At 30.8% G+C, this 25,680-nt stretch overlaps 1 protein-coding gene across 17 annotated transcripts in view; it reads right to left on the bottom strand.

The window, feature by feature from the left end:
- Positions 1 to 25,680, bottom strand: part of LOC143067267 (muscleblind-like protein 1) — a 123,963-nt gene that overhangs the window by 53,607 nt on the left and 44,676 nt on the right. For 12 of the 17 annotated variants that reach the window (XR_012975899.1, XR_012975898.1, XR_012975900.1 and 9 more), the window contains one exon: positions 4,596 to 5,120. Coding sequence is in view for 14 of the 17 variants with exons in the window: in XM_076240377.1 (XP_076096492.1) it covers positions 4,596 to 4,820 (225 nt within the window). In the remaining 3 variants the exon portion in view is untranslated. Of the gene's footprint in view, positions 1 to 4,595; positions 5,121 to 5,239; positions 5,477 to 10,443; positions 10,463 to 11,278; positions 11,578 to 25,680 lie in introns of those variants that run through there. The other 5 variants (XM_076240379.1, XM_076240380.1, XM_076240383.1 and 2 more) reach the window with 5 other exon arrangements.

The raw sequence follows: 25,680 nt of genomic DNA on the forward strand, positions 1-25,680 counted from the left end.
CTTAAACTGGCTTACTGACAAAAAAAACCAAGTGAACATTTCCTTCCAGGTGATATTATAAATGGAGAAATAAGGGAAGAATCGAATTCAAATTAAGAACATAAATTATATTGAGCATCAAATTTCTCCCTGAAAAAGCTTGAAGCTTCATATTGCAATGCATACACAATCCTTGTTTGGCTGGCTTTGAAGCAAAGGCAGGGATCTTCCTAAGTATGGTCTCTCCACAAGCAATATCATGACCAAGTATATAAAGGCTTGTTAGAGCAGTCTTGTTTATAAGTTAAGATAAAAACAAGGCTTATACTTAACAGTAAATACTAGCCTCTGATCCATTTCTAAAAGAGAAAAGGCTAACTTAGTGTATGTTTTCTTTAAGAACCTATATTTTACCTTCTATATTTTATTTTTTGGGGGGACCTTCAGGTACCTTTTTCTTGATTTTATAGCACAAGTACTTGTTCACAGAAGTTCAGTTTTCTCTCATTTCTGTCAATCTTAAAACTAATTAATATACATCCACAATGACAATCCCTATTGAAATATATACAGACCAGCAACAACAATCCATGGAACAAGAATGTGTCCCAAGTACACAGATGCCCCATCCACACTATCATTTTCTATGTTTAATGGACCGTGAAAATTGGGGAATATCTCTATTTTGGCATTAAAATTGGAAAGATCATATCATAGGGAACATGTGTACACAGTTTCAAGTTGATTGGACTTCAAATTCATCAAAAACTACCTCTACCAAAAACTTTAACCTGGGACGAACGGACGAATGGACGAACGGAACAGACCAGAAAATATAATGCCCATAAGTGGGGCATAAAAACATATTTGGCTATCCAAAGAAAAACCTACCACCCTACAATGGCTGTCTGTGGAAATATATACAGATCTAATGAATGACTGTTTTTGGGAATATACAGGTCTTCAATCATTTTTCCTAAGAATATACACAGGTCTATAGACGCTGTGCTTGGGAATTAATTCAGATTTACAATGAGTTAAGGGGATACGATACAGTTTTGATCCTGTATTTACAGTTTGAAGAAAATTTCCATATAGACTAGTTTTTGCCTGCTTAAATCAAATATGTAATAAATAATATACCTTCATGTGCTACTTTTTGAGTTTAATGAGGTCGAAATTTTGTATATTTGCTCAAAGTTCGGATTTGTGGCCGTATTTTCCCTTTCGAAAGAAAGCAATAACTTTTTTGTTTTAAAAGATAAACACAAATTGTTTTTTGTTGGATAATTTGTAACTTTTGTATTTTATAAGTATCCTAAAAAATTATGCATTTTTTATTCAGAAATAACTCATATTTATCAAATGGTCATGCATTAAGAAAAAATCGTATTTTTTTGCTGTATATTTATCAAAATTAAAAAAAATCCTCTATTTACAGTTTTATAAAATTTGGTCCACATAATCTCCCTGCAAAATGAAACAAAATGTTGTTTTAAAAAATAGGGGTCCATGCACTCGTTTTCAAATTAAATCAGTTTGAATGATAAAAAATAGTCGAAAAATGCATCTTTTCCCGATATGTCATACTTTGACGTCGCGAAAATAACATTTTACGTTAGCAACGTCATTACCTCCCCTGTAACTGTATCGTATGCCCTTAATGAATTATGCCCCTATATATAATATATTCAGGCCAGAATGCAATGACCAATCCTAAGAATTTATACAGGTCCCAAATTGACTGTGTCTGGGAAAGTATACAGGTCTTCAATAACTATCAGTTTATGGCTGTCCCTGGAAATGTAAAGTCACAATTACAGCACCTGGGAGTATATAGAAGTCCACAAAGACCAACAAGATTACAACCAACTCTGAGAATATACACGCCTTAATGACTAGTAATCTGAGCCACTTACAAAAAAAAAAAAAAAACAAAAAAAAAAAAAACAAACAAATTATAGTTTCATGTATTTATACTAATGCCTGGAGCCAAACCACAAGGATAATGTCACCATGAATTTACTGCATGACTGAAGAAATAATTATCTTAACAAAGTACTAAATAAATATTGTTTTAGTATTTGTAATGTCCCTTCAAAGTTCTACATAGATCTCCAGCCTATACTGAGTAAATATAAGAGTAAGGTAAACAGTTGTGTTGGTTTTTCATACTAATTCTATTAAATCAAACATGTACTGTCTGGTAATATGTAAAGAGAAGAAATTGGCTGGAAAAGGGTAAATAAATCTAAGGTTTAATTAATACACTAAAATCCTTATATTCAATATAACCGGTAGGTCATTGGTGTTAGTCAATTGATATACTGGACTGTCTGGGGTAGTAAGGTTATATCAGGTCAAGTCTGCAAAAGGTTATCCAATTACAATTTAAAAATTACTTTGATGAAGACACTAAAATTCTTATATACCTAGCTTGATTAATGAAATACTAGATACAAAGGATGGGTGAGTGCTTGATGTCCAGAGGATAGTCAGGAAAGGAAGGGGTCAATTGTAATGCATTATGGACACTAATAATTGTAATGCATTATGTACATTAATCCAGATTTGTATATAAGACAAAGAGCTGAGTAGGATTTTTAACTCTCTATCTTAAGGTTATAGTTCAATTGAAGACGTATAATCACATTTGATCAGTATTAAGTTCTCTACTTGGCATGTATTCATAGAAAAACAGCAAAACAGATAGATACATTTTCTAGTCTGACTGAATATGGATAATAAAGATTGAACACTGACATCTGACACTTATGACCAGCATGCCTTTACAAAAAGACCAAGGCCTTTCAATCCAGCAATTCTTCTTACTTACTTAATCATACTTATGTACATGTAAAAGATATAATCCTACTGAGATAATAAAAATTTAAATCTTTGGAGAAAATGATCTTGACATGATTTATAAAAGCAAAAAAATTAAAACTATGGATTTAAAGATTTAGAACTAAAACTAAAGTTTCAAAATGTCAACCATGGATTTAAGAGTAACACACTGTCATTTATAATCATGCTACTTAAAAAGTCTTGTGATTATTATAACTTGGATCAGTGTTTTCGATGGCTTAGACAAAATTGAAGGTTGGGTATAACAAACTATATCTTATATGAGTTTAACAATGTCTGGAAAACTTATACTTCAGGGCTATAAAGTTACTGTTTTAGCCATTTTTTTGTATATCTTCTTTCACCTTAAACCTGATTTTTTTGTGACTGTTTAGAATGGTCATACAAAAAATGTATTAAGATCGAATGGAAATTTTGAGACTTGTATGCAACACAAACTTTAAAATAATACATATAGAACAAAATCCCAGGAAAGGAGTGACAATATCTTAACTGGTGGAAACCAAGAGCCGTCAATAATCTGTAGTCAGTCACTGTCTCATCTGTTTTAGGTAGGCCACATAAAAAAATGTCATTTCCAATTATAACATAAAGACATATTTATCTGGCAAATGAATTAATTTATAACCAATAAGCAATAACCATCAGGAATACAGAATGATTTTCCTTCATTACCGAGAACTAATAAAATATAACTAATATAATTTAGTCGTCAAATAAATCGTTAAACAGTACAAAACTTTTTTTACTAATGTTATTTTATGACCTTTTTACTCGTTCAGTCTTACAATTATTCAATTTGTCTCTTTATTTGTTCTGAATTAAGTTTACAGAAGTGGTGTCTCAAGCAATGTACACTAAACCTTGTTTAAAATATTAAGTACTTTCAGAAAACTTAATTTGTGACTAACCAAAGCAATAACTGAATGATTTAAGACTCAGAGAAATGGTATATTTATTCATTTAGGGTATGTGGGGCATTCAGACTTTATAAAATTTTACTTGCAATCAAAATAGTAGACTTGAAATATTTATTGGTGTCCAGAAATACTGGACTCACTTCTTATAAAATGTGATAATCTGTAGGATTTTTTTTTTAAATCCAATAAATTTTGACTGCAAATACATTTGCTCTAAAAAAAATCTCCTTATCCCCACTTTGCTTTACCAGTTTCACTGAATTGCTGAATTTCTGATTTCTTTAGTAAAAACTAATTCAAGTCAAACAATATACTTTAAGGTATTTGTTTGTCTTTATGTTTTTTCAAGTGAAGTTTGTATCTAGTACTTACTCATTGTACCTGTCTATCTGTCACTGGTACTATACAGATGTACAAACATATGATCAGTTATGTCTCAATGGCCACGATTCAATCTAAATTCTCTTTGTTGCCAATGATTTTACTTCTCAACAAAAGATTTAATCTTATAAAAAGTATCTTACAATTTTGTGATTAGATATCAATGTAAATTGGGTATTATATTTTAAAGATGCTGCTGTTATTGTAGTCTGGTTAATTACAAGTGTCCAAAATTTTATTCCTATTTATTTTCTATTTAGTTATTGAAGTGACCAACCATTACGTAACATAATAAAATTTAGAAGTAAATTCCATCACAATGTTTTATTCAATCCTGAGCTGTCTAAATCAATTGATTTAAACTGACTGAGTAGAAATGAAGCTGAACCGCAATCTCCACACTTTGGCTTGAGTTTTTGGAGTACAACAAATAGAATAAATTCCTACCTTTATTGAGTCAAAGCAGGCTGTGACTCTGCCATTTTGAACCTCAACATGTGGTGGTGGGTGAGCGAACTTGCATTCTGTGTCTGGTCGTGTACATTTGTTCCGCTGGAACTCACGGCAAACTTCTAACGTCAACCATCGTGAGTCTTTAACATTATTTGGTAGCATAGTGCCCATTTGACTTACACCAGCTAAGTTCACCACTGCATTGTTCACCATGGCCATAATAATATAATAAGACTTAACTTTTATGTTAAAAGTAACTTTCTTTGTAGAAAATAACTCTGAAAGACTAACGGTAAACTTTCCCAAACAAATATCATAAAAACTTTCAACACTTAATAATAAAAAAACTTTGTAAAATGTATCACAAATAAATCCACTTGTTTTACACAATGACAGGTTACATGGGTTTATCAATATTATCCTTTATGGTTTCTATGGTAATGACTGTTGTATGTTGCTATGGTAATGACTGTTTTTTATGATATGATGTCGTTCTTCCTCCAAAAACTACTTGCTTTTCTGAAAATAGAAAATAATATATGGTTAATTCTAACTTTTTTTCTTTTTTTTTAATATAAAGCCGGTACAGCATGACAACAAAATAAAGCTAATACTCTAAAATATTTCATACAGACAACCTTTCTGTTCCAAATAATGTCTGTTTGAATGTAACCATTTGCAAAAAGCTTACTAAATACTTTTACAAGTGTGACAGATAGTTTTTCTTTTAAGTTACAGCTATGTTAGTCCTCCTTAGATATTCTGATTTTGATCAAGGACGAAAATGTTTATCAGTGTAAATTATAAAAAATAGTTTATTCTAAGGAAAATCCCAATTCAAAAGATATCTGCTACTACAATCACAAGGAAAGATTATATATCATTAATTTTATCAAAAAAATGTTCATATTACTCAAGGAAGTGTTATTTTGACAGATATTTTAGACAAATCACAACAGTATCATTTATTACATAAAATGTACTACAAGTGACTGATGTTATGCTAATTTATCTTATGAAATTCATCAACAACTGCTTATTTCTATATTTTTACTGCATCCGGTTAAAAAATCATTCTGAATAAGTTTTCACATCCTGTCCAATTGTCCCATCTCAAAATTCATAACTGAAAAATTCATTTACTAACTCTACTTAAATACCTCTCCTAATTAAATAGTACTTCTTGATACCAATACAAAATCAAAAAATTTTATATGAATAATTCACAATCAACATGCAGACGTCAACTTCTGTAGAACGGAAGTATATATACATACCAGCTGACAAAGGCAAGACAAAATAGGAATATTCCGTTTCAACAAAATTGTCAGACAACTATAGACTGCCTCAAGCAAGCACAAGGAAGGAAATACCAGAAGAAGAGAATAAAAGTTCTTTTTGGCAAAGGATGCCATATGTAAAACATTCTAGCAATGTCAGAAAAAGTGATATTATCTAAACTTTCCTGTTTGGCTGGAAACAATGGATAGTTTATGTCAACTTTCATTAGTGAGTAAGGTTGAACAACATCAGATCAAGTATTATGGCCTGTCAGCAGCCTAATACATCAAACCATATGTCACTTCTTATTACCTCCCTTTAATAAAAAATCTTCTATAGGTAATAAATAGTTTACTTAAACCAAATATTGTAAATATTATATAACATTGAATTTGTTTTTCATTCATTACATTAATTAAGACATAGCAACTAAATTTAATTTTCCTCTTACAAATAGAAAGATAAGATTTAGACAAGAATCATAGAACATGTAATAGAAAAAGTTATAAAAAGAAAAGAAAATCTTTTCTCTTTTCTTTTTTTTTTAATGAAAATGTGGTCCATCTTTTAGTTCGCCATAAAATGACGTTATATTTTGTCCTATATAATGAAATAATAATTTATCATACCTTCCCAAAGTTTTAACAGATTATCAAAAATAAAAGGCGCACCTCAAAATGTCACGTAATGCACTTACGTTGCATGTTTAATTTGCACATAAATTCTCTTAAAACAAATATCATTGTCCCGTCTGAACATTACCTGTGGTTTCTCAATCCTTGAAAACACAAGTAATTCCAAAATCTATTACATAATTTAACTTTGCTTCATGTCTGGTTAACAAAAATCACTCACAAAAAAGACGCGAGAAATGACTCATAACCCTAGTTATCTACCTTGATTCTATCCACTGTTCCTGGGAAATAATACTGCACATACGAGAGACCTTTGCATCATACAAGAATTTCGTTAAATCGGTTTTAAATTTGAATGCACCACTGTCTGGCCACTTAGCCGATCGATAAATAAACATGCATATCTTGACACAACCAATCTCCTTTTGACTCGTCAATGAAAAGAAAAACCTGTTGCAAAATTATGCAGTCATATCCATAATAAGATTTATTCAGTACATTGTATTAAACGAGGATTTTTTTTTTTAATCAATAAATTTCTAACATATTTGCTGGGGTTGAAAATGCAAATCTTTTAATATAAAGAAGCAGAAAATAGATGAAATAGAATCTGACAGCTTGAAAATTGTTTTTCTAGATAAGTAATACTGAAGTGCAAGAGTTAAAAAAATATTCAATCTTTTTTTTCTATCTCAATCTAGACTTTCATTTCTGTTGTCAAAAATATTCCTACAGCATTATTAATCATACACTGGTGAGAAATACCTAAGGAAGCAAGTCCAGTTTTGATTTAACAGTCGATCAATTCAATCACATCTTTCTAGGAACAAAGAAACAATCAGGCAGTTGCGTAACTGGTATTTGCTTTGAGAAATTAAAAACTGAATATTAAATGTTCTTTATTTAAATTTCTTATCTTTTGTTTAATCTCAATAAAATTGAACAGGGGTTAATGCTATTATCTTATTTATACTCTTGCAGAAAAACATCACACTTAGCAGCACTTAAAACATATTAAAAGAGACCATTAAATTTTATCTGTGCATTTTACAACTATTGACTTCCAACCTTTAAGTTTCTTTATATGACCCTGTTTGAGCAACACCTTAACGACCATGTTTCTTATGTTTGCTAGTCTTTCCTTCCCAGTTTATACCTATTTCTAGACTTGTCACCATTGCTAATAAAGCTAATACCATTAATGTTTGAGGAGCAATAGTTTTCTCCTCCAATATCAAAGAGAATAGTGACCTTAGACTACAATCCTAGATGATAACATGACCTTGTGGGCCTTGTCTGATGAACCTTGAGCATCTCCATGTTGTGTAAGATATCATCAGGCTATTGGTCTATTCCAATTATAACTATCATAAATGAATGCCTCAACTATCATAAATGAATACCTCTTCGCCATTTCTAATAGACATCATTCCAGACAATGACATACATTAAATTAGCAGGCCTCTGTTATGCATGTGCACTGCCAAAACAAGGAGATATTTTGAAGTACTGTCTGCAACCCAAACATATTTATTCTTGTCAACTTTATAGAACTTGACTTGTCTGCACTCTAAAAATCTTTTCTTTGCTAGATTTAATGGATATAATTATGTTGGAATTTTATATGAAACTGAGAATGAAAGTTATTATTTATTGATAAAACTATTGATTTTTTTTGTTATCCTGAAAAATAGAATTCATGCATCTTATTTTATTACTTTCTTTAATTTATATAACTTCCACTGAAGACATAAAATTTTTCCATTTAGATCAAACAAAAAAATAAATAGATGGTCATTTTACATGAAACTGGTATTTCCTAGTAGTTTTTTTTGCAGAAAATAATTTATTCCATTGAAACATTATTGCTCAATACTTTTTCCAAACAATTACCAATGTTTGCCTATTGTTACTAATACACAACAGAACATGTATAGTAATATACTGAAGCTGACAATGATGTGTTAACCCTCATGTTTTAATAATAAAGTTATAATTAACACTGCTTTACCCACATTATATTGTATTTTTAACTTGAGACCTACATTTATATGACACTTCATATGCATTCATCCTATTTCAATTTATTTTAATTGTTTTATCTGCATGATGCAAGTGACATCTTGAAGGTGACTTAAAATAATGTGTGCACCTCTTTTCAAGCATAACAAACTTAATTTTTTATTTCTTTACATTGATGTTGCATGGTGTAAAAATTCAATATGAAATATATAAACGTGAACCCATTTTTTTCCAAGACTTTTACTGTAGCTCTGGGAAACATAAAGTATACAAAATTTTGGTTAATGAAAGAAATTTTAAATAAGTTTGAATTTTTGTTATGCCTAAATTGTTTAAAATCAAAAATGAAAATTAATTGCCAGTTAATAAAAAAAGGGATAATTAAAGATCAACCATAGATGTATTGTGTAATAGGTCTATGGACCAGACCAGCATAACACTAAGGCAATATCAAGGAAAACTTTATTTAATTATCTCTTTAGAACTAATGTCAGAACAAAATAACCTGTCTCAATCATACAACAACTGAGGGTTGTGCATATATTATAACAATACACTAATGGTTTCTTCCCCTCAAGTCACTAAGGACAACAATAAATATTTACACATGAACTGCCATAAAATGACAAATCTGTTCATATATTTATATATATGTGTCTTTGTACTTGAAATACAAAATTGTCCGGGAACAGCATTGGAAATTTATAGGGAATGTTTCCTGAGATTGAATCCATTTTCTATTTATTTTTTTAACCAGTGTAAAATCTATCAGCAATCATTATTACTGAAGCTTTCATCCCTTTAATAAAATTAAACCTTAATTTGAAAGTTTTGGTCTGTATATTCTGCATATTATGTTATAATTTAAACATAAAGTGATAGCACCAAGGCCCATTTCTTTGATGACCCAAGACAGTGAACAGGTCAACTTTTTTGTAAAATTGTCTATGGGTTAGGTATTTACTATAAGACATGATACACCTTTTCCAGACAAAATCTCCCAACATATAATGTATATTGGTATACAAACTATGTGAAAATATAATTCCAATCGAAGAAGGCATATCTATGTGAGAACGAGTTCATGGTTATATTAAACTCGACTAATGAATGTGACACCACAATCTTAATTAACACGTAATTGTGACAAATAATCAACCTTATCATATAACTACTGCACTTTAAACACAATAGTACAAGCACACAACACAATAGCATTGTATGTGTATGCACCGAGAACCAAATACAAGGAAATCACAAAGTCTGATTCATGCAGAGCTAAAATAATCTTCTTGGCAAGGAGTTTGCAGGAAAATGTCTTGATTTCTGTAGGTTTAAAAAAAACCTGTAAAGAATGTGGCAGTAACTACCTTATAAATCCAACAGTAAAGCAAACACATGCCCTTAGCTCTATTACATAAATGACAGCATTCACTTCACCTGACAGAAAACTATACCCAAGGTGTGAACTTAAAAGAAGACATCAATACACCCATCATACATACAAATTGTTCAGGACTATATTTTTCTTCAGATTCAATGACTTCGGTCATAGTAATAATAGCCAACAATATATTTATGAATTAAAAATGGACTATTGTTCATATCAACTTAATAAAGACCCTTTATATTATTGTAACCTTAATTAGTATGGATGAACACGATTTTAACTTTGCAAATCGCAACTGACTTACAAGTGATCGTTTTAGTTATTATATCCTGTGTAAGAGTTTTCAAATTATATAAAGGAAAAATGTTAAAACCCTAATGTTTCCCTTTGTAGCCACCACTCACATCCTTCGATGATACCCCCAAAAAACAGACATATGTTTTACTCAAATAAATAAGCAAAACACAAAGAAAACCATCTCTTTTACTTTAACAAAACATTACTCTTTACTGACCTTCTGAAGTGACCATCTTCAATGCATCATATAATCTAAAGAAAACAACAAGAAATTCTCAGGTAAATTTCTCACTGCCCAGCTGCCAGCCATAACAAGATGTTTCAGTTCAACAACCTAGTCACGTCCCATATAACATTAAAAAATCACATTCACCCATAAGCATTATTAATCCAGTCACTGTCCATGTCAGTTGCACAAATCCTATAATCTGTGTGGACACTTGAGAGAAGGTCAATGGGTTCATAGGACAATGGTCAATCAGATAAAGTCTCCTACCTTTAAATTACCTGAAGATTTTAGACTGGACATGGCTTTTGTAAGGACTTTAAAAATAAAGATAACTGCAGCTGATAGTGTTTTTATCAATCTATCTTCATCTTAACAGATGGCGCTTATCAATGGCGGTAAACATTATGAACTTTTATAGTTATATCAAAAATACATTTATTAATCGTAATATTTATAGAACATATTTAAATGGGAAATTTTAACTTTTAAAGAACTGTTCCCCCAAATGATCTTTGGAAATACTTTTAAATGGATATATTTTTGTAAATTAATCTGAATATGATAGCTGTGTGCCGAAAGATGTATTTATATTAAATGTACATGTCCAGGGGGAAATGGACAAAGCATTGATGTGCTTGATAAGGCATTAAATATGCTGACTATATACTGGAAAACTATATTATATATCAAAAGAAAGCTTCATTGATTTCCTGATTTCTGTTACAACTCAAATTCAACCGAAAAACACAATTAAAATGACAATGTTTCTTTCTTTTTTTTATCATTTTTGAGAAATGTCGACATAAATACATGTTGTACTTACAATATCAGGACAGACGATAATAAACTAAAATCCATCGAAAATATAACTGAAAACTAATTTACCATTATACACATCTTCCTGGTAGATTATTATTCTATTTAGATTTACCTTGAATTTCACCTGTGACAATATATCAACATCCTGTCATTGTTAACATCCATTTCTTAAAACGCAACAACACACTAAATCCTGTATCTATCGGGAAATTTCTTCTATCGGAAAATCCCTCAGAAACAAAATGGCTTCCGTAACTGATATAGATTCATTGAGATTTAAAAAAAAGTATGACCCTGAAATTTACATTTTTATCCCGCTCATCTCACTATACACCACTCCCCATTTATTGACAAGGTAAATATCAAGCGACTAAATAAACACTTATCTTCAGTTTATATTTCCTGTTAGATCTAACCCACAACATTTAACCAGAAAATAGAAATGTCTCTGTCCTATTTCAGGTAAAAAAAATGACTACCTGAGCAGAACAAGTGTCTATTAATAGAAATTGAAAGGCAACACCAAAATGTTTAGCATCTGAGGTCATTTAAGGTTAAACAGAATTCAACTATTGACCTAATTTGAATAGGTATATCTACTAATCAATTATTATAAATAATAAATTGACCTGAAATGACTATTTACTTGCTATGCTACAGAAAAGATTTAGTTTCAATTATAAAGAAAAGGTAATAAAAAGATCTTCGATTAGGAATTTGTAAATTATTGGAAAGAAATATTTATGGAAAAAAAATACTCGTTTATTAAAGTTTTTTTTTATATTCATATGTATCAAGCATTTTTTTTTATTAATAAAGAGAAAGGTTTATCACATAGAATGAAATGAAAATATATATATAGTTTTATGCTTGAAGTCATGTTTAAAATTAAACCCTTTTCCTGCTTATCTATTTTAAAATATAAGTCAATTATGCATTTCAACATGGTAACCTTGTCAAATTTCTTCATGCTTAAAAACCCCTTGAACATGATAGTGAAGTATGGGGTTCGATAAAACATGTACCCCATTAACTGACCCTGGAGATAATCACTGGATGATATAACCAGTCACCATCTTTTTACCTTGAGATTAATTGTGACTCATTTCTATGATAAAAAGTACTTGTCAACTCAAACAAAACTTTAAAGTTACACCATAAACTGCAGATAAAAGGAAAAACTACAGAAAACTTCAGAATTATACACCTGTAAAACTAGTAAATTGAATGTAAAAATATCACATGTTTACCCTACAAATCAAAATTCTATTGAATTTTAATGTCATTTGCTGCAAGTATATCGGTATAAAAATGGTACTGCAAAGTTAACACTCAATACACACTACTTAGCAAGAACAGCAAAAATTCCTGTATACTCCCTCCTCCTTCCCCACAAACTTTGTCAGGGGTATTAATACCTTCAAACTAAGTACTGACTTGTTCATGCATAATTCATGAAAATAAACATGATATAGTAAAGCATAAACTTTTGCCTTGTAACCTTTTACATCAAAGACCTGAAACTCATGACATTTGTGTAGGTCAATTGTCATAACATTATGATTTTTCAGGTAAATTCAAAGTTAAAGAGATTCTTTTACTCAAACAAAGATTAAATTTCAATAATGCAGAAACTAAATATGTGTGTAAGGTATAAAGCGCTATAATATGCAGAAAACCCTAGTTAACAAGGAAACTTTAGAAAAGAATGCTTCATAGTACGAAAACTCATAACAAATCAATATGATTGTCTCACATTGATGATTTCAGAAAAGGCCAAGTTGGCAAGGAAATTAAACCTATTTATAGATGCTCTAATGAGTCCAAAAACTCATATATATATTTCCTGGTCCCAAATTGATGACCTTCATACCTTCACGAAAGAGCCAAGATAGCAAGCAAGCTTAACCTCTTTACAGATGCTTCAACTTTTTATGGTCCAAGAGTGACAACTGTCAGGAAAACCTTAGTTGGCAAGGATACTAAACCTATTTACAGCTAGATACTCCAATAGTCCACAAACTCATTAAGTTTTCATCAGCTCAAAAAAAAATAAAACCTTACAAACCTATTCACAGATGCTTCAATAGTCCACAAACATATAATTAAAATTTGCTTTTGACCCAGAATGATGAACCTCAAAAAAGGTCAAGTTGTTAAGGAAATTAAACCTATTTACAGATGCTTCAATGGTCCACAAACTCATATATTTCATGGTCTTTAACGGCTTGACCTTGATAAAAAGTTAGTTTGTATAGAAAACTGAACTTACACAAAGATGCTGAAAAAACTTGCAATTCACACAATCCAATTTCTTATGAATAAAGATCTATCTATAATAACAAAATCAAAATCAACATCAAATTTAAGCTTACATCTAAATATTTCATTTGAGAAAAATACTGAAGTTGATATTTATGTTACCATGATTCATACAGTAAACTTTTTCTTCATCAGGTGACTGTGGTTTTTTAATAAAGAGCCAAGCTGTTGATAAAGGAATTTTGATATTATTGATAGTTAATATACCACCTCATTAAACAAGAAGAGATGCTGAATGAAGTCTACAATTGGTCAATAATTCTCTTTTTAAGTATTTTTCAACATAAGGTCCAGTTGTTACAGTGTCAACATATGTAGAGGTCATATCCATTCACATTACAAACTCCTTACAGGGAAAATGATTGGATACAAATTTTAGAAAAATGTCAGCCAATTATAACTGTTATGACCTTGACCTTTATTTAATTACTGTCTGAAGAAACATTATTCATTAAAGTTTGGTATAAAATAATTTCAGGTTCAAAAGTTTTTTCCTTAAATAAAAGGATTGGAATTACATAGTTTTATTAAAATGTTCCTACTTTTTAGAAAATGCACGTGGTACAATGCCTAAATCATTTACATTTCACAGAAATATCAAATTTTATTGAGGTATATTAAAAAAATATCTGATTAGAAGTTTGTGTCGACTTATGCAAGCAGAAGAAGTAATGAGAAACTAGTGTAAGAGTTTATGGCTATTACATTCATTGCACCCACATTAATTCTATTATAAAAACCATATCTTCATAAAAGGTCTACTTCTCTATAATTTACTGAATATATTTTCTTTGTTAATATTTTCCTCGGTACTAAATTCCAATTTTCCTTCTCAGTAAAATCAAGGAAACTATTGTATATGACTTGTAAAGATAGACATAAAATTTTACAACATAATTCAATTTGACTAAAATCCTTTAAAAACCCTCAACATTTTGCATGATTTCATTGATCCAAGGCAAAAATATTTTAATCCCCATGTTCCAATTTTAACCTATGATATTAGTGTATTGATAGAATATTTCCGCAGCGGTTTTCATTTTTCCTCCCATCTCTTGAGTAAGCAATTGTTAACTACAATATAAAATGCAAATGTTTTCTTGGATTAGCATTTTTAAAGCCCTCAGTTTTAACCAAATGTCATTCAACTTTTCGGACAATGAACTTTTATGAGTGAAAATAATTTGCAAACTTAAAGGAATATTGTCTTTTGTTCAATATGATATTAAAATCCTTCACTCAAAACGTCAACAGACTTTAAAAATGTAAATTTTTAATCAGATGCTTCACAGGGCGCAGCTTTATATGACCGCAGAGTTCGAACCCTGAACAGTTGGAAAAAGTATGGACATGACATCCAAAATCTAAATACATGGTAAGATTCAGCATAGCAAAAAACCCCAAGAAGTCAATTTTGATGAAATCAAATAAAGTTCAATTTTGGACCCTTTAGACCTCATTGTGGACCAATTTGATAACGGGGCCCAAATCTCAAAAATCTAAATACATAGTTAGATTCAGCATATATCAAAGAACCCTATATATTCAATTTTTGTTGAAATCGAACAAAGTTTAATTTTGGACCCCGATTTGGACCAACTTGAAAACTGGGCCTTAATAATCAAAAATCTAAATACATGTTTAGATTCAGCATATCAAAGAACCCCAAGGATTCAATTTTAGTTGATATCAAACAAAGTTTAATTTTGGACCACAATTAGGACCAACTTGAAAACTGGCTCCATAAGCAAATCTTAATACATGTTTAGATTCAGCATATCAAAGAACCCCAGGAATTCCATTTTTGTTGAAATCAAACAAAGTTTAATTTGGACCCTGATTTGGACCAACTTGAAAACTGGGCACATAATCAAAAATCTAAGTACATGTTTAGATTCAGCATATCAAAGAACCCCAAGAATTCAATTTTTGTTAAAATCAAACTAAGTTTAATTTTGGACCCTTTGGACATTAATGTAGACCAATTTGAAAACGGGACCAAAACTTAAGAATATTTATTTGGGCCCTTTTTTGGCCCCTAATTCCTTAACTGTTGAAACCAAAACTCCCAAAATCAATCCCAACCTTCCTTTTGCGGTCATAAACCTTGTGTTTAAATTTTATAGATTTCAATTTATTTAAACTAATTTAGAAAAGTTATAGTGCGAAAACCAATGTGTCTTTGGATGCCAACGTCATACCAATATACGACCGCAATTTTTTTTGGCGGTCGTATAAAAAGGTAGACACGCTGAAATGTCATGCCGGCATATGCACCTTACATGATCATTCAATACACCAAGTTTAGTTGACGTCTTGCTTAAAGTGAGGGAGGTGAGAGAAAAGTATTCCTACATTTCTAAAACAATGAGTCAAATTTATCAAAGCTGAGGAAGAAAACTGCAGATTTTATAATAAAGTAAAGTAATTTTTAAAAAAAGCTTTTAATTTTTAACACCCTAGAGACCTACATACAACATTTGTCAAGTTGTCAAATGCTTTAAACCTTAACTTTCATATAAGACAAAGAATTAGTCCCATCAACATCTAATTTGGTGGTTGGGAAGATCAAGCATGTACCAATTAGTTTTGTCCCTTTTACTTGGTACTAAGTCAGTCTAGACAAGTCTAACTGGTCCATGATTGATGGATATTCACCTGAGGCTTACAGGTAACTACAGGTGTTAAATCTTTGATGAAGTAAATTAATAACCAACAGGTAAGGTGTTCTCATGTGATTAGGAGAGACAGAGGAGATATATGGGAGCAAATATTTCGTACCATCAAGGGAAAATAATGCTGGATTGTTTGTCATTCCTAGGATTTATCAGTGTTGATGCCAGTAAATTTAGAACTTTTGTCTCTCTAATTAAATGATTTATGATTAGAGTTAGAATAAAAAAAAACATTGATAGTGTAAATCATTCAGAAAGATAAAATATTTCAAAAAATTCAAAAATACTAAGTTGATCTGTAAGTTGTCATGGTGCAAGATTTATAACAAAAATCAAATTGATATCTTCAAATATGACAGAAGAAAGTTTGGTGAAAGGATTATTAATGCCTGTATTTTCTAAGTCAGAGGACTCTGCAGAAATTCATTTGAACCTTAAACCAGTTTCAAATTTGATATGTAATTTGTTGTGATTAAAATATTATAACAAATATCAAATTAATATCTTCAAGCATGACTAAAAAAGTGTTGAAAACTGATTTGCAGGACTGATGGATGGACTGCATACCTTAAGTCCCATTTGGCTTAGCCAGTAAGAAACTAAAAACATGTAGAAATCATTTCCTCAACATTTCAATTTACTTAATTTCAAATTAGTTGGTAGAAGAAATAAATGACTGATCAACCTCAAAATAAGATGCAATTTATCAAATCAATATCATCTTGTTTTAAAGTGATTTATAAACTGAAAACAAGTACATAAACACTTGTGACATTACAACAGAAGGTTAGACAGAAACTAGTTATGCTTACAATGTAATTAAACCAATTCCAATAACCAATCTCTCTCTATATATATAAAATCTAAAACATAGATCAGCATGTACTGATATGTCAAGGGCACAAGTCCCTTTTGTCACAGTTTGCAGTAATAGACAAACAAAATAAGGCCATTGTCAACACTTTACTTATCTTTAACATAAAACATTGATTTATTTTAAATTTTATATATGCTTTATTAATTGGATCACTGATCTTATCCTTACATATAAATAATACACAATCAACACTTTTGTCAAGAACAACACCTCTACTGTGTATATATAACGTTTATATTAAATCTAAAATTGCCTATTTAATTAAAACTAATGATGTGCAAAATATGATAAATTATAGAGTACTATGGTTTAATACCATTCACATACAGCATGTTATTTTAATATTATAAAAGGCTATACTTATATAATTCAGAAACATTTTTATAACACCCAAATGTTACAAGCCATTAATTTTAATAAGCAACAAGGGAATTATGTTACATTAGAAAATTGTTGACTGGGATGAAAAAATGTTCTCTGTAAGTTGATTTTAGAAGTAATTTTCTGGTTGTCATAGAAGATTAAATGGGATATTAAAATAACTTTCCCCAGGATGCCTTTGACATAAGTAAGTGCACTTGCACTCTCTAACATTCCTAGCAGACACTGTGATGTATGAATATTTACAAAGTTTAAAAAAACAATCTTTCAGTGATTCACAAAACTTTGGCATCAACTCTGCATAGCAGACAGAAATCAAATCATTTGCAGTTGCAAAACAGTAATTACAATTATTCAAGCACCTAAACATGCGCACCCCTCTATTAAAATTTGACATTTGTAGTATTTGATGTATGTGTGGAATTTCTCAAACACCTATACTACTTGACTGACTTTTGCCAGACTTTGCTTTTAGCAACAATGTGAGTCATATATTTTTCTTTCTACTAATTTAAAAGCATCGTAATTAATGGTTGTTGCTGTAAACTGAAGGATATCCCATAATAGCATTTCATCATTAGTGACACAGGAGATTCTATCCCATTATTACAATGACAGCTATTGTAGAAAATGTAAAGGTGAGCTCCGGAGCAAATTACCTTTATGACATCACTGTCCCTAGAGAACAGGCCTGATTTATATATCCAGGAGCCTATAAAGCAGAATGACTTTGTCACCAGTGAATCACTACTATAGACAATATATAACTCAGACTCATTTGGTTGTAATTACAACCATCATGTCATCTCACGCACTTCATCAAAAAGTCCTTACAAATAGTACAGCACTGTTCTGGAAGCAACATGATTATAGGACAGCAGCATGTTTACAAGGTAAAGTGAGGACACAGTATTTTGACAGAAACATTACTAAAATCAATAGAATGCACCTCAGAAAACCAATTTAAAAAAATATAACCCAGACTAAATTCTAAAAGAATCTGAATATGTGAATAAAAATTTGTAAGGGTTCTGCGGAACCTAGTGTCTTGCCTACTTTATGAACTGTTGTTAAAGGGACACTAGTTGTCAAATTCATGGTTCCCGATTTGACTTATATTTTTATATTTGATTTATAACAATGTAAAACATTTATCCAAACTATCAAAAGTCTAAAATAAACAGGTTACAGAGCATGGGGTAGATGAATTGAAGTTCACATGAATACCAATGTAAAGAGGTCGACTCGCTCACTTGCAAGTGAATAACTAATTATCAATGTTTCTTAGCGTAATTTGACAAAATTGAACCTTTTTGGCTGCAAAAAGACTCACTTGCAAGTGAATAACTAATTATCAATGTTTCTTAGCGTAATTTGACAAAATTGAACCTTTTTGGCTGCAAAAAGCGAATTGTTATTTCACTATTTCACTTTCATTATTGATTGAACATAAAAAAAAAAATCAAACTTTACATTTTTTATATATCTCGTAGCTAATGCCCTTTTAAGACTGTATGTAATGTTAACTGCAAAAAAAAAAAAATCAACTGGAAAATATTATTCATCAAATGTTGAAATGTTGCAGGTGTGTTGCATTATCCACTGGCGTAGCACACGGATATTAAGATCTTATAATAAATAAACTGACAGAAATCACTTAAAAATCATGAATTTTGCGCAATGATTTGTGGCGAGGTATAGTATGACAGTATTGTTCTCATTCACCAATCTCGCTATGTAATTGACACAAAAATAGAAAACAAACTACAAAACCTGCAAGACACAGACATTCATTTTTTTTCAAATTGTCTTGTAAAAAATGCTGCTGTTCAAAAACAATTTCAAGAGCCAGGAAACTCTCAAAATGCAGGATTTTAACGCTATAAACCCCAGAGCTTCCTGGGGTCTTGAGCGGCCCCCATACCCCCTGCTGTAATGCAGCCTCGCATAGCGAGGCTGGATGGGCCACTTCGTGTCCCATATATCTGATTTCCCGAAACCGTACCATTATTTTGGGGCATGCTACGCCTATGTTATCCGAATGTCATCCATAAATATTCGTAAAGTCCAAACAGTGTTGTAAAAGCAGTTTTCTCAATATATTCATTATGCATCACCACAACATTGTAACAGCTAGTTAAATACATTGTTGAAAATAATTTAGCTCTACTTAAAGTACCAAACCATTCAACACAAAGTAATGGGTAAGCATCTTTGTAAGACGTGTGGTTCATTTTTCTAAAGTCCACGCACATGCGCAGTTAATCTTTTTTCTTTCTTACTAGTATGATAGGTGAAGCGTAGGGACTAGTGCTTTCACAAATAATCTTTTTTTCAACTTACTTCTTTATATGTCGCATGACCTCTTTATACTGGTTAGGGAGATTCCTCTGTATAATTAGTAGCAGTTACAAGACATTCAATAAGGGAGAACCCAGTGGTAAACAAACAAGAAATATGCACAAAATCCCGGAAAGATGATGGTTATGAAGGGGACATGGCAAGACAGATCATATGAAAAAGACCTTTTTAATTTCAGGTTCACCAATTATAACATCTTAAATATATTTATTGACTATAATAATAAGTTGAGTTATGACAGTCATGGCTTATTAGTAAGATCAACTACAAAAGTCTGAGATGAGAGGAATTGAAGTGACTTTATCAAGACCCAATACATCTGTAGATAGTTCATCAAATATAGATCAAAGGATGCAATCATTTCTTCTCCTACATGACTGTCTTTCTTGTAGAATTGTGCAGTTAGAAAAGCAGGAGATAACTCTCTTTATCTATTATTAATAGACAGGCATGATGGCAATCAGATTTCATTTTATTACTTTCAATTGATTTGTTTAGAAAAGTTAATCTTTGGGAAGGGTATTTTGAGGGATAATTAAGCTAAGGCTTTTAAAGAAGAGACATAAATTCAAAAAGAGACTTGTGGAAAAAAGAAGAAAAATTTATTCTGTGTTCCATAACATCAAACTTAATTAAATATAATTATATATAAATAAAATGTACATATAAAGTGTCTTTGCTCTAGTTCAGACATCAACTAATATTGTAATAAATAGGTTTCTCATTCACAAAATGTCAGAGGAAATCAAAAACATACAGGTAGCTAAAACTAGTCCTTCATTTCAAAGTTACCTTTTAATAGTGAATGGAGGTTTACAACCTAATCTTTTAATCTATACAATGTTTTTTTTTGTACTGATAAAATCCTCAAATAACATAAGTTTGTGACAAACAAATAAAAATACAAACCCCAAACTGATGCTAGTGATTAAAAAAATCGGCCACATGGCCTTTTACAATAGGTGATTATTGGAAATGAATAACAAACAATTACTGCTTTTTACACCATTGAAATTCATGCTCTTGTTATAGTTTCAATAAATTGAGTCATTCTCTAACTTCTTTTGAGTCATTTGAACAAAAGCATCAATTATAATCCAGTAATAATTAGAATTATTGCAGATATTGAATTTCAGGTTATTTTGTGACAAGTTTGGTTAATTGTTACTAATAAGGTTTCCAGTAAAATACAATTAATCTTTATTTTAAGTACTTCCAAATCAGGTTCTAATTATGTAAATATCAATTCTTTACCATGAATTGGGTTTTAATTCATATTTAAATAAGTTTACTTTTTATGTAATGTTTCACCTGGTTGAAGTCAAAATGACAAACTCCTAGAGAGATAGATTAAGAGGGTTTTTAAGCCCACCCTGGTAGATTACATGGGAATCACTGAAGTATGACTGCAGTGATCCCCCTCATCTGCAGTCAGTAGGGCCCACTAATGAAATTTCTTGATCCCATATTGTCCTACCCTGAAAGCAAGTGTGCTACATCATCCTTATAATTAATGCTGAACATTACACATATAAAAAGACTTTTTCGCATCTAGTTTTATAACTTAGCATTTAAAAAAAAGTAATTTGAGACATCAGACAAACAATGCCTGAAGCATCGTTAAAAGCTCAGATAAAATAAAATTTATAACACAATGTTAAAACCTGGTAACTATGACAACTTGACATCTTCCATTAGCATAAGGATGTTATGATTAAAAATTGACAAATCAAATCAACAAGGGTCTACTATAATCATCAAATCAAGAGAGTGATTTTATCATATAACAGACAATTATTGAACCATCTACAAAGTACTGTCTATGTAAATATACAGACTAATGAAAAATATAAACCAATGCTTATATAAGTAAGACAAATCAGTAAACACATTCAACAGACAAAACAGACATGACCCCATTGATTTTTCATGTATGCTGAAGTCATGTATCATGATCCATTCCCAATGGCACATAACCCCCTCACATAAACAGGTATCTTTACACTCTTGGCTTTCATACTTTTGATTTTGAGCATTCTAGAGTAAGGTATTATTCAGAGAGAGAGGCAATTCAATTGGACTAATTGAAACATAATTTTCCTTTTTGTCACATCCAATTTTTCCTAAAATTCTTGCCCATAAATCTGATATTTTACACAAATATTTAGTGATAAACAATTTAACATTACTAATTTATGTTCAACTTAGCTGTTTAACCAGAAACAGAACATTGGGACTTCAAAAAACTAAACAGTTGATATGTTCAACTTAGCTGTTTAACCAGAAACAGAACATTGGGACTTCAAGAAACTAAACAGTTGATATGTTCAACCCAACTGTTCAAACAGAAACAGAACATTGGGATACCAAGAAACTAAATAATAGTTCTGTGTAAAGAAAAATAGAACATAAAGCTTCAAGAAACTGAATAGTTTATATGTACAATTTAAAGATGTTTAATGAGAAATAGAACATTTGTAAGACTACAACAAAATGAACAGTTTATAAATATGTTTAGCCTTAAGATGTTTAACTAGAAATAGAACAGAACAAGAAACTAATAACTAGATATGTCTAGCCTTCGAATGTAATTCTGCTAATAGACAGAACTAATAAACTCCATTGATCTGATGGCTCTCATTAAATGTCCATAATCTACTCGTAAATGACCAATAAAATCTTTGTCCCACCTAAAACAGTCTATAAATTGGTATTAACCAGGGGACATACATAGTCTATAATGACTGTTACTGATATCATTAGCCCAGTGTAAATGACAATTTATTGGAAGTTTTTAATTAAGCTTCTAATATATCAAAGATAGATTATAAATGAATGACAAGGGAAGGCTCCGAAATATTGACAAAGAAAAACATTGGAAAGGATTGGGGTAAAACAAGGATATTACTTCTTAGAATAACTTGGACCCTGAAGATAAAACATCTTAACAGACTAGGAATATAATAAGAATGAATACCATGGTAGGAAACTATTAACACAAGAAACAAGAAAATCATTCACTTCCTTGCATCCATCCGTCTGTTAGCATTTTAATCCCTTACAACATGTCCTTACCCTATACCTAAGGAAAACATCTATCTTTATCCCTTACAACATGTCCTTACCCTATACCTAAGGAAAACATCTATCAGTATTATTTTTAAGCAATTATCTGCATTGAATTTGAACTTCTGCACTTTTTTTCAATTTCTATAAAATTCCATGTCTTCTGTACTAGATTAAAGATAGCCAATTAAATCTGACAATAAAATATATTCCAACATTACAAAACAATTGTGTTGGCTCCTTGTCTACAAGAGAGAATTATGTACGGCAATGTCGTTAATTTGAACATCTTATTACACGAAATGTCTTCATTCCTTTATCCTCTTCCTGATAATTGAAATGTTTGTACTTGGAAATGATACACAGTAAGTTATTAATAAGATATCCTAAACACTACAAGAAATTGTCAACATCACATTAGTTTCTGGCAAGAAAATAGTTCACTTGTCAAGTTCTCAGTCATTACTTCAAGGCTATCTATCTGGGAACACTTTGCTTGTCATAACTTTGCTTGTCATAATTGAGATTTTTTTGGTCCTTACTTATTGAAGATATGACATATGTTTCTTCAGGAGACAACTTGATAACTCTTTACAACAAGCAGGTTTAAATTTCTAATTACTTTGCACTGATGTGATGAGAGACAAAAGCTGTACTACACTCTGAATTCATAAACAACATGGACATTATAGAATTATATTTGTCCCTTAGTGTGCAAAAGTTAACATACAGTGTCATCCTATTTACTGAGACAGTCTAGATCTATAAATAAACTCCTTCTTGATATAATCCTAACAGTACAGTTAATTACAATTGAAAAGTTGATGTCCATAAAACTCATGTTAGCGGAATCCCTAAACAAACTCTTCTCCGTATTTTACTGTCTGCCCTTGAGGTTACAATGTCAATTCCTACTTGAAAAATGAAAACATTTCTCTGTGAAGATGTATGTTCTTCAAAGTATGGTTATAATTAGAGATATTGATACTGAACATGTCTAGAGATATTTATCTGATTTTTTGTCCACCAGAATGCTAAATGATATTGGTGAAAGTGTACAAACAGATTTTGCCATATGCAACACAAAATTTAACCAATGTACTTCTGAAGATTCTCACCAAAAATTAGCCTTAGTGGTTTTTCACAGGAGGTAGTGGTCAATCAAAGATTTTAGGAGATTCTAGATGATATATGTTCCAATACTACTGTATATATATCTGATGATTGGAAACATGATTTCCCCCACACCATCAGGTCACATCAGGTCATTATCATTTAAGTCATATAGGACAAAATCGCTATGGATCATGCTATGATACTAGACTATAAATTAACATGGGAACTGGGGGGACTGAATAGGCTAAAATCTTCCCTGATCACAATACAATACCAGACTAAATTGTCATTGGAACTGACAGAATGAATAGTGTTATTCTGGAACAGATTTTAAATATTTAATAACCTCTCCAATCTCTCCTAAGTGGGCATTTGTTTGTATTTTGTGTCATTTTGTTTACCATACTCCCACTTCCAGACTACACTAGCAAAAGAAAAAAAATTACCATACTATTTTAATGTTCTATTATTAAAACTCCATCAATTTACCAAATCAAAAATTGAAATTGCATGTCGGGACCAATCCTTTTTTTATCCATTCCAATTACTATCTAATTAGTCGGGTAATTTTACACAAAGTCAACAAATATTCTCTTAATTTCTACCACCCAGGAGACATAAATCGATTAAAAACTCATTACAAAACATATGTTTTTGATGTAAATACAAACAAAACATTGTACTTGCATGTCAGTAACACCATGTACAATCAACCTATATCATGACCTTGAAACTGGACAGATACCATCATGCAATGCTGTTGTGTTGTTGTATAGCAACAAGCCATTATGAGCTTCAGTAGTGAAATGCCAACTGCTAGTATAAACAGCACATCAGACATCTTATCATGGGTTCTGATGCCAACATATATTACTCTCAAACAAAACTAGAAGTTTTAACTAGTCTTTATATTTTCCTTTATAAGTTTTGATATCAGGAACAATATAAAGATTTATGCTTTCCACAAATATTCCCTAGAGCTAAAAAACATAGAAGTCCATTTTCCTTTATGTGTTAAATATAAATTCTTACTAAAGCATTGAGTGAGGTATGACACTTCTACACACAAAAGTTATTTAAAATTGAAGTTTTTAATGCAAGGTTACATAGTCTAAATTTTTAACTGTCAATCTGGAGAAATAACATATTTAACTAGATACAGATGTGGACAGTATTCTGATGGCTGTCTTTAAGGCATGGACAGCAAGAAAATGTGACATCTTAATTGACCAATCAAGTAGGAGAACAAGTAAACTACAAAAATATCACTGGAAAGCTTAAACCAGCCTAGAATTAAAGGCTTCCTTTAACCTGTACTTAAACCTTCTTCCATAAAACACCATTTCAATCTATATAAAGTAAGTATTGTTTTTATTTTAGTAGTATAGGGAAACCATAGCATGCAGTATTTGGATCATTGACAATTATATAATATTTCCCTGCAGAATATCTGTATTTTTTGTCCATGGATTTATGAGTTTTGAACAGCGGTATACTACTGTTGCCTTTATTTACCAATGTGCATTATAACACGAGATGCAATAAGTCACCCACTAGTAATTAACCTCAATCCTAACCAATAAGTCACCCACTAGTAATTAACCTCAA

Source organism: Mytilus galloprovincialis, chromosome 3 (genome assembly GCF_965363235.1).
Source record: "Mytilus galloprovincialis chromosome 3, xbMytGall1.hap1.1, whole genome shotgun sequence".
Classification (NCBI taxonomy): Eukaryota; Metazoa; Mollusca; class Bivalvia; order Mytilida; family Mytilidae; genus Mytilus; species Mytilus galloprovincialis.